General features: G+C 46.4%; 1 protein-coding gene across 1 annotated transcript; it reads left to right on the top strand.

Moving 5' to 3' along the window:
- DBX1 (developing brain homeobox 1) lies at positions 1 to 7,568 on the top strand. Its single transcript, XM_023928451.2, has 4 exons — positions 1 to 3,232; positions 3,707 to 3,808; positions 5,484 to 5,686; positions 6,059 to 7,568. Exons 1-4 carry the CDS (start codon positions 2,644 to 2,646, stop codon positions 6,428 to 6,430), a joined length of 1,266 nt encoding a protein of 421 aa, XP_023784219.2. The 5' UTR covers positions 1 to 2,643; the 3' UTR covers positions 6,431 to 7,568.
- Positions 7,569 to 11,020: the final 3,452 nt, after the last annotated feature.

The raw sequence follows: 11,020 nt of genomic DNA, 5'->3' as shown, positions 1-11,020 counted from the left end.
TTTTTTTTTTTTTTTTTTTTTTTTTTTTTTCTTGACAAAGAAAGTGAGTGACTTTTAAGAAAAAAAATTTGAAGATAACGACATTAAAATGAATGGCAGGAAACACAAAACTGCCTGAGCATAGGTCAAACGGCATTAGTCACAGGTTTTATCCTGAGACATTAGAGTTCCCTTTCTCTTAAATGATCACTGCCTTTGAAAAGAAACTTCCAAAGGAGATCTCTTAAAATAAGATCCTTTCGTCTGATTTCTTGGTTTCTTATGGTCTATCTTCCCTTTCAATAGATGTCTAGTCCCTTTTGCCGTGGTGCTTAAGGAATTCTTTATGAGTGTGCTCGGACGCATCACAAGGAACCGGGTCCACGCGTGCCCCAGCATGCGTTTGACCCAACCTTCCAGAAAATGTCAGCCCCTCTTTTTTAAAACCAGAGAAATTAGCAGCAGTTGGTCTATAGTGAGACAAAATGCCCCCAATGTATATGTAAAGAAAGGAGTAAATCATCTCAAAGGAAACGTATAATGACTAAAAAACGAAGTGTTCTCGGAGCAGCCGGGCGGAGCTCATTTGGAAGGCGCCGGGATCGGGGGACGGCTGCGAGAGGGGCAGGGAGCAAGGCACGGAGATGGGACCCGGAGCTGGCGGGGTGCCAGGTAATTATTTTATTGGAAAAGCCCTGTTTGCTTTTTGCATTCGCTACTGTCCCGCTCGCTTGCTAAATAACACCTCGAGAGCAGCGCTGCGCAGAAACGGGGCTTGAGGTAACAACGGAGCGTCCTGAGTGGGGGCGAGGGAGAGCTGAGCCCGGAGCAGGGCGGGGAAGCCCCTGCTCCCCCCGGAACCCCCGACAGCGGGGGCCTGAACGGGGTAGAGGGGCAGTTGGCAGGACCTGTCTGCATCCCCGAGCCCCCTGTGCTCTGCCCACGCCTTCCTTCCCTTTTTTCTTTACCTGCTAAGCATCAAGACCAACAAAACTGGGAAGTGGAGAAAAAACTCCAGAGAGGTTTTATGTCAAAGTGATGCTTTCAGACTTTCCAAGTCAGGTCTGCAGGTGTTCGCCTGCTGGGGGCCAGCTAACAGCACGGGGAAAGCTTGTCAGGATCATACAGTTTCCAGGGCTGATTCCATCTTCTCTAATAAATAACTTTTTGATTTGAATCAAGGGAGAGGTTTAACAGACTTTCTTTCTTCCCTAATGTGATATAAATCGCAGATGCACTTTTATTGAATGGTTAAAGCATCGACATGGAGATAATCAACACAAAACGTCGGGACAAAAACCATCGAAAGAAATAAAGCTGGTTAATAAGATTTTTGAGAAAGCTTTGTGTTAAGAAGTAGAAAGGGAAAACAGCTGAAGGTGACAGTTAGTTCATGGTTAATAGGATAAAGGCTGCATGGTTGAGCTGCACACTTCTGCTTGCAAAGGTTCAGACACACCAAAGGGCTGAATGGGGTGCTTTTAAAACATAGGACATTTAACACATCTGTTATAGTCTTTAACAGAGAAATCAGGTAAAACCACTCTCAATAGTCGCTTTCATCATCCACTTCCAAAGGAGACTAACTACTCTTGCGCCTATTTCCATTTTTTGCCACCACAAACAAAACCTCTCTGCCAGTTTACTACTTTCCTTTTAGACGATGTCATTTGTCCCTTGCACCAAAGTTAGGCAACTCTGGGCTCTGTCGCACTGAACGACGCACCTTCCGAAAACCTGTACATGTGCGCAGATAAAAAGTGAGATCAGGTGAATTTGTCTGCTTCAAGCTATCGACACTTGGACAAACACTCAGATAACTTCAGCCAAAAGGATCTAAACTCTACAAAATTGTCTTCATTTTTGCAGCTGGAAGGTACCAATTCCCACGTTCACTATTTTGAACGTAGATAAGCTACAGAAGAGCAACAGACTGAGAACCGGAAGGGGTTCTTCTGGTCCCACAAAGCTGTCCAGGTCTCTCCTGTATGCAATACTCAAATTTTGTGGAAGCAGGCTTCTCACCAGCCAGATCAAGGCTCAAAATTCAGTCTGGGCAAACCTCTTGCCTGAGCACAAGTACACAAGACTTTTACAAAGCTCGGATCTTGAAAGGAGAGATTGACACTGCAAATATTCCTTATTCCGGGCCTTTGATGAAATAGAAAACCAAACCCATCTACACACACTAATTCTGCCTCACACTAATAGCAGGAGCAGAATATGCTCAAACCCTCCAGAAGTGTTTCTCCCTCAACAAAGCTTAGTTCCATGTCTTCTAATTTGTATTTTCAAGTTCACAAAACCAGTGCTTTTCTGAGAGTCTGCAGATAAGTTTATATGAATATTTATTGATTTATTTCCTAAACTCAGCAGGGGAGCAACAAATAAATTTAGTGCTTTCTTTAAATAATTCCCTTTCTACGAGGCGAGGTGTCATTTGAAACTTTAAAATAGGCATTTAATTAGCCTGTGTGTGTTGCCTCTGAACAAAACCCTGCTGGGAGCCTTTGGAGCGCTGTATTCCAAAGAGGCGGTCAATATGCAAAATTGATGACTACACTTTCTTTGTGGCTGGGCCATTGTGTCCTGGTTGCTTATGAAGTCTAATCCAATCATAAATTGCAGCCCCGGACCAATGGAGAAGCCGGGAGCTCGCCCTGAATGAAGCTCAAGTGGAGAACTTTGTTGAACCCCATTGTTGGGGCTGTCACTTTTGAAAGAGCCTCAGCGGGGCTGACCACTATAAAACCCATGGTCCAGGAGGAAGGGGCAGAGAGAACTCCGCCAGACTCGCTGGCTGGATCTTTACCAACCCAGGTTTGCAAAGCAGAAAAGAAAAGCAAACAAACAAATAAGCAGGCGAGCGGCCCCAGCCCGGCTCCGCGGACGGCCCCTGCGATGATGTTCCCCAGCCTCATCTCCCCTCCAGCTGTCTACCCCAGCCTCCTCCGGCCGACCCCCACCCTCACCTTGCCTCAGTCACTGCAGTCGGCTTTTTCCAGCCATTCCAGCTTCCTGGTGGAAGATTTAATCCGGATCAGCAGGCCCACCAGCTACCTGCCCAGGACTGCCCCCGCACCCAGCATGTCCCCTCCAGCCTCGGCGGCCAGGACAGACTCGGGGACGCCGGAGCTCCCCAGCTCCACCACCGCCGGCTCCAGGAGGATCTGTTCGCCACAGACTTCCAGCAGCGACTCCACTTTCCTGAAGTTTGGAGTCAACGCCATCCTCTCCTCCACACCCCGAGCCGGTAAGCGGGGCACATCCCGAGCTGCCGCCGGCCGCGGCTCCGGGACACACCGTCCTCAGGAGGGGGGTGCCGGGCGAGGGGCAGCGAAGAGAGCCGGTTTAGGAAAAGGAGGGAGGACCCAGTCCCGAGCTGCAGAGCCCTCCGGCATGGCTCAGATTTCAAGGGCGAGGGGCAGCGCTGCCGGCGGCTGGTCCCGCTCCGGGACGGGAGGAGCAGGAGGAGGGAGGGCTCCCAGAGGCGAGTTCCCCGGGACTGTCTTATGGCTGACCTTGTCCTCACGAGTGCCGCTTTGCTGGCAAAACCAGCAGAAGTGCCACTTTTCCCCGGCCGTTCCGAGTTCAGTCTGGCTCTTTTATTTTTTCTAAAAGTACCACAGCATTGGAGTCCAGACCGAGCGACAGAACCCAGTCTTGCCGTCGGTCGAGTCCAACTGGCGGGTTTTCTCCGATTAATTTGATTTTATTTATTTACTAGAAACCTCTCCTGCGTTGCTTCAGAGCGTCCCGCCAAAGACTTTCTCCTTTCCGTACTTTGAAGGATCCTTCCAGCCCTTTCTCAGATCTTCCTATTTCCCAGGTAGGTGTTTAAAAGTGTCCCTGTGTGCGGGCGGGCCCCTCTGCCGGCACAGCCCGGTGATTTCTCCCCGTCCCTGCGTTCCCCCCGGCGGGGTTATGCCGCAGTTCAGAGGTTGGAGGGAGTACAACATTCAAGCATCAGTCGCGCCAATTTGCTGCCCGATTTAGCACAGGCAGTGACTGCCTGACATTCCCTGCCCGCTCCCCCCGCTGATCCACAAATTAGCCGGGATTGTCACGGTCCCGAGGCGAGGCGGGTCCCTCCCTCCCTCTCTGCCTGCCTCCCTCCCTCCCTGCCTGCCGGCGCTGACGTTTCAGCACCACGAGGAGCGATCAGCTCCCGCCGCCGCCGCCGGAGCTCCGCGTCCGAGCAGGGTGGGCGGCAGGGAGGGATAGAGAGAGGGAGGGAGCCTGTGGGTGTCTCCCGAACCTTTCCGCGGTACGGGGGGATCCAGCGAGCTGCGGGAGCGGCGTGACTGCCCTGCTCCGCCTCCGCCGCGTCTTTATCCTTTGCTCCATCACCTCCGCCGCCTACCAGCCCTTCCCTCCTTCATCTTCCCGGTTACACCGTCAAACAACACGGGAAAGGCGAGAAAGCAGGCCACGGGGCTGTGATTGTCACAGCACCCAAGTATTATGATACTGAGAGAACAATTAAAAAAAAAAAACAACAAAAAACCCGAAATCTAATTACACAAACAAGCTATGAATTTAAAAAGAAAACGGGGAAAGGGAAAGCGAAAAAAAAAAAAAATAACCTAAGCTCTTCTATTCATCCTCTGGATAATGGAATTTGCTTCCTTTCTCCAGCATGTGAATAGCCTAACAAAAACAACTTGAGCTTTATAAATAGCTTTTCATGTCCATTTAATGAAAATGATTTCGGGAAAGAGACGATTGTGCCATCAGTATTCTCCCGAGGAGCCTGGCATGCCGTTGTGTTTAGTTTGAAAGTGTAAATCTCTTTTGTTCCAGTAATATATGGCATTAGCTGCTTGTCCTCAGTCTTTTTCTGTTAGTTCATTACTACACAATTACCATTCACGCTTCATTAGCATCTCTGTCTCTCCTGGGGAGGTTCTCCCCCTCCTTTTTTTTTTTTTTAAAGGCGAAACTCTGCCCTTTTTTATCATACTAATGCCATTGGGAACCAGGCAGTGTGCTAATTAGCTGCTACTTTTCATGTCTTCGAATTGATTCTCCAACTTTGGAACGGGGGGGAGGGATAGAGAAGAGATTATTATAAAAAGATGAATACTGATTGATCAAAACTGCATCTGAAGAGGAGCGGTTTTGTTCGGAATCAGAAAAGTCCTCATTTTCATCTCCAGCATAATAAAGCATCTGAAATGATAAAAGCATCTGAAAAAAAATCAAATGCTTCTGAGTGGGAGGGAGAGCTTTTTTATTATACCTCTATTTTAGCCGGTACGCTTCGCTTTGCCTTTTCAGGCCGGGGACCTTTGAATCTCCCAACAAAACCGGCCACCATTGACACATTTTCCACATTTGAGTTGATAGATCTAATCCCGGCGATCGCTGCCTGAAAGGGGGATGGTTGGTTAAGCTTAAATCTCCTTTTCACGGCCCCAGGTTGATGAGTGCCCTCCCGAAGGGCAGGGAGGGATGGTGGGGGCCGGTCCCGCTCTGCTCAGTGCCGTATGTCCCTCCCACAGCTGCCTCCACCGTGGTCCCCATCCCTGGCACCTTCTCCTGGCCGCTGGCTGCCAGGGGCAAGCCCCGCCGGGGGATGCTGCGCCGCGCCGTCTTCTCTGATGTCCAGCGCAAGGCACTGGAGAAGATGTTCCAGAAACAGAAGTACATCAGCAAACCTGACAGGAAGAAGCTGGCAGCCAAGCTGGGCCTCAAGGACTCACAGGTGAGAGGGGCACCTCGTGGGGGGAGGGCAGAGAGTGTGTGGGGAGCCAAGATCCCCCACTCCCTGGAGGCAGCTTGAGAGAAGTAGGGGAGAAGTGGATGGGAGCAGGGAGAAGGGGACGGGAGCAGGGAGAACACCCAAAACAAGTCAGAGGAGATCAACAGAGCCAAAAATATCACAATTGCCATCTGTGTGAGTTGGACCACAGCCTGATTGCCCCTGAGCTCTCTCCTAGGGTCCTCCAAAGATCAGATTCTGTGGCTCCTGTTAGCTTCAGTATGGGCATGTGCAGGGTTTTGAGAGTGCAGCCAAAACACCTTTTCTGGTCCGTTTTACTGAACTGTTTCACTCCTTTGTTGCTTTGTCCCTTAGGTGAAGATCTGGTTTCAGAACAGGAGGATGAAATGGAGGAATTCCAAAGAAAGAGAGCTCCTCTCCTCTGGTGGCTGCAGAGAACAGACCCTACCCACCAAGTTCAACCCTCACCCAGACCTCAGTGACGTAGGCAAGAAGTGTTCAGGAGAGGAGGAGGAGGAAGTTCCCTCCATGTGCCCACCCAGCCCCCAGCATCCCCTAACCTACCACCAGTCCCCAGATCATCTACACCTGAGGGACAGACTGGACTCCCAGATGTCTCCTTCTCCATCCCATTCTAGCAGCCCCAGCAAACCTTCAGACTTCTCAGACTCAGAGGAAGAGGATGATGAAGGGGAAGAAGAAGAGGAGGAGATAACAGTCTCTTAGGTCACTTGCCTGCCCCTACCATCACATGAGGACACTGCAAAGATGTAAATAAACCAGAGTGCTATAAATTGAAGAGGTGCTGTCCCACCCCAATGTCCACATGCTTCTTCAGTGCGGGTTCTTTATCACAACAGCTGCAAGACTTCCTTCTCACTGGTATTCCTCATTCTGCACCATGTGGAGGTTTTCATATTCATAATGTCTGCCCAACTTTCCATAATTCTCTGCTTAGCAATCAGTATCTGCTCAGTTAGCTACCTTCTCCCAAAAAACACGTAACAGGCAGCTCCTGGCTCTACAGCAGGGAGGAAAGGGAAATTTCCCTGTAGGAAAGGAAACTTCTTCCCCCAGACAAAAAAAATCATCAAAAATACAATAGAGATGGCATGACCATTCCTATTACCCTTCAAGTGAATTTCCAGCTACTGTATTACTTCAGCTGCTACTGAGGACTTGTCTGATCTAGCAACCTTTTCTTCCAAAATAAATAACCTTGAGGGACACAGACCAAGCTCTGCCTCCCTCCTCACCCCAAATTGCACCATGCTTGTGCAATAGATCCATTGAAATACCTGGAATGACTTTGAAGGTATAATACAAGTATGCCCTTTGTAATGGAGATCTTATATATTTATGATTTTCTCTTAATTTATTCATCAATATTGTGTTCAAAGCACTGTCTAATCCACCTTTTTGCCCACAAACTTGTGCTTATTTTCCACTTTGCTTCCTCTATCCATGGTGTGGACATAGGAAAGTGGAGACACCTCTTTGATTTTTAACTGAACTTTGCTGTCTTTGCACAGCTTATATGAACTGTACACTATTTTGTACACTTACTCTGTATGGGTGTTTTATACCAAGGCTATTGTCAATGAATATAACAATGGTTCAACAATGCTTCTCTCTTTTTTTTTAATTAAATAACAGCTAAACTACAGGTGAATGCAGCTGTTTGTGTAACTTATAAAGAAACACTTTTATTTTGTATTTTACCATGTACAGACTTTAAATATGTATATATATTAAAGTGGATGATTGTCAAATAAAAAAACCCAGTAGGTTTCCAATTTTGATCATTCAGTAGTACTTGGTTCTAGATAACACACTGTTGTAGTTTGTGTCTGGGAGAGGAAACTACCTTATTAGTGATTCAATAAGAATTTATCAGTTTCTAATTAAGTTACTTCACAAGAATATCTACCTGCCTTTTAACTAGGGAGAAACTCACCACACATCACTAAGATGCTATAGTTTATACACTGGAAACAGGTAATTAGACCATTCTTACAGGGTAGAGAGAATAAAAGAGATAAACTTAACTCTTCAGCCTCATGTCCAGCCAAGGATCATTACTACAAAACCAGGCAAATCCATAACCACCCACCTGCTTTTGTTTTTTACATTTCTGCTATACACTACAGGAATGTCAGTGGGTTTTGCCTTGCATACAGGTAGAGTTCTTCTGAAATAGAGATTTCATTACAAAACTGCATTTATTTTCTGCTCCATGATCTCTAATGTCCACCAGTCATAACACACCAAAACAAAAGAAAAATATGCAGCAGATGTCCCCCAGATCCCACTCTCCCTCTGCTCCACTTCACTGGCACAGCCATAAGGGAAGGTGTGAAAGGAAAAAGAGAGTGATTCCATTAGGAAGGAACCTACAAAAATTATCTAATTCATCTTCAGGGCTGGCCAAAAATTAAAGGTGTTATTAAAGGGCATTGTCCAAAAGCCTCCAGAATACTGCCAGACACAGGGCATGACTAAGTCCTGCTAGAAAGGCTGTTCCAGGTTTTCAACCTCTTTCCAATTAAAGATAGTTGGACATATCTAAGTTGGGACACATTGTCACATTTCTTACCATCTGTCTCTCTGACACCTTGAAGCCATTAGCAATTGATAACATACACCTGATACAGGCGGAATGGAAGAAGAGATGGAAAAGACAGAGACAGTGTTTCTCCCGCAAAATACAGTGAAAGAGCAAAGGGGCTTGTTTGGTTTGGGTTTGTTGTGTTTTTTGTAAAAGCCATGCATGAAAGAAAAGCTAAACAAGGAATTCATTCACTGCTTCCCGTGGGCAGCTCAGCCTTCCCAGGAGAGCAGGGCCTTATCACACTAAATAGTTACTTGGAAAGACAAGCACCACCACTCCAAACATCCCCCCTCTTCCTCCTTCCCCCCACTTTATATCCTGAGCCTGATGTCATATGGTCTGGAATATCCCGTTGGTCAGTTTGTGTCACCTGTCCTGACTGTCTCTCCTCTCACTCTCCCAGGCACCCCCAACTCCCTCACCACTGAAGCAGAGCAAAAAGCAGAGAAGGCCTTGGCTCTGTGCAAGCCCTGTTCAGCAATAACAAAAACATTGATATTAATGTCTGTATTACTGTACATTCAGCACAAATCCAAAATACATATCCTCTACCAAGTCACTGAAAGAGAACTTACTCTACCCCAGCCAAAACCAGCACATCCAGTAAACATAAGGCTATAGTTAAGTAACTTATAAAGACAGAACTAATTCAAAATACAATTTGTTTTAAAATCCAGTGGCTACTCCAGAAAACATAGGTGCCATCACACATACTGCAACACTCTAGAAAGGAACATGTCCAAAATGAGAACAGGTATTGCTTATACAAAACCCCTCCTGATTCATTGTGTGAGATGTTATATAGTGATTTGTGTCATTATGGAAACACACCATGGGATCAGTATAAACAAGAATACTGATCTTAAAGTAAAACATGGACATGAGACAAAGGAAAATATAACGATTTCATTATTTTTGTTTAAATCCCTTTGCTGTGAATTGCTAGCTTTTGCAGTTATGTATTTTTGCCACTATGTAATTGTTTAATTATGAATTGTACCCACTCTTCATGTAAAAAGAAACAACGGGCTTGTGCAAACATGTGAAAACTTGTTACTGCTGTTACCTGTCTGCTAGGAGTGTAAGCTGGCCACATGTTGGAGCTTCGTCCAGACCTGGTGGGGGCTTCCAGCCGCTGCTGCTGGGGAGAATAGCCAACATGTTTGGCCTTGCCTGGACTTGTAGCCCAGCACAGAAGGCATGACATAGCCCAACAAGAAACTGCCTATAAAAGAGCCAATGACCAGGGATAAAGGGGGCGTGTTGGTGGAGTGGAGACTCCTCACATCCCCAGAGCTGCTTGCTCGTCCCTTATCAATGAATTAATAAATTGCCTTATTGATTGACTGTGATAGGTTGGCATTTAAGAAAACAAAGAGAAACACCTAAGGAAGTTAAAACTGCTAGAGGCTGATGGGAGTTTGTCTCCTAGCCAACAACTGGCCATTTCTAAGAGTTGACAGCGGTTTTAACCATTGAAAAGTGAGATCAACCTGTGAATACCACCTTAAGACCTAAGCCTGGGAATTTCTTTGTCTCTTTGTTTCCTGGCTGTGAAGGGCAACAGAGTTTTAGCTGGCTTCCTGTCCCCTGCCCAGGCCATGTGGCCCATGCAGGGGCTGGGCTGGGCCTGCCACAGCTCCTGGCTGGGAGATGGGGCCTGCAAGGCTTCCCCCGGGCTCTGGCCGGGCCAGGCCGGTCCCTGGCTCGGCTGCAGTTTTTGCTGGGACTGAATTCACCAGAGACTGCCGAGTAAAGAAAGAAAAAAGCTCTTGACCTGCCATGAGCTGAGACAGTGACCACACGCTCCAGAGCAGCCAGGAAGAATCTTCCATCGCAGACAGCTCCAGCTGCTGCTCCGTCAGAGATCACAGAACCATCTACAAAGCCTGCACAAGATTTTAACCTTTTCATTACCCACATGAGACTTGCAGATTAATCCTTGTTTCCAGAAAAAGAAAAAGAGAGTAATCAACATGTAAAGAGACTATATAAACTATTAGAGACAGTAAAGAAAAGAAGCTTCAGAAGAAGTAGAGAGTAAAGAGATGCTTTAATTAAGCTGAAATATTTTTCTGTTAAAGCTATGGAGATGGACAATAGTGTTCTGAAAAAACTCCTTTAATTCATGACAGTATATTGGGAGGAATGGAGTGTTCAAGGTGTGGATTTTGAGCAAAAGGTGGAGTAATTGTGATACAGTGAGGTGCTGGAACAGAGGGGGGAAAAGTAATAGTTGAAGACTTGGGGCCGTTGTAGAGGCAAAGAGAAAACTTCTGTTTCCAGGGAAGCTCACAGAGACATATGAAGAGAACTTTTGCCTTTGAATAACTCATCCTTAAAAATGACATCCTTAGACTCATGGCCCATAACACACCTCAGAGTGATGTGAAATGGGAAGAGTGAATTGATGGCAGAATTTCCAGGCAGTTGGCATCAGAGAAATAGGAAACTAAAACAAAAATAGTTTTCATGTGACAAACTCCATAGATTAGCAGAAGAAGATTTCTGTTTCTCTACAAAGACTGATGAAAAGACTCTAGCAGGAATTGGGATTGTTTTAAACACCAAAGTTCCAAAGTTTTTTCTCTCTATGTTGTCATGTGAACAAGGAAATGGTTGGGTAGTGGGGGATAAAGGAGTTTTCTGGAAGGTTATTCTGGTGTTGTTATTCTTGTAGTTTTGTTAATAAACTTTCTTTATTC

This window comes from Cyanistes caeruleus, chromosome 6 (genome assembly GCF_971803275.1).
Source record: "Cyanistes caeruleus chromosome 6, bCyaCae1.hap1.1, whole genome shotgun sequence".
NCBI lineage: Eukaryota > Metazoa > Chordata > Aves > Passeriformes > Paridae > Cyanistes > Cyanistes caeruleus.
The sequence above is the reverse complement of the archived record's forward strand: the minus strand, read 5'-3'. Positions and strand labels throughout refer to the sequence as shown.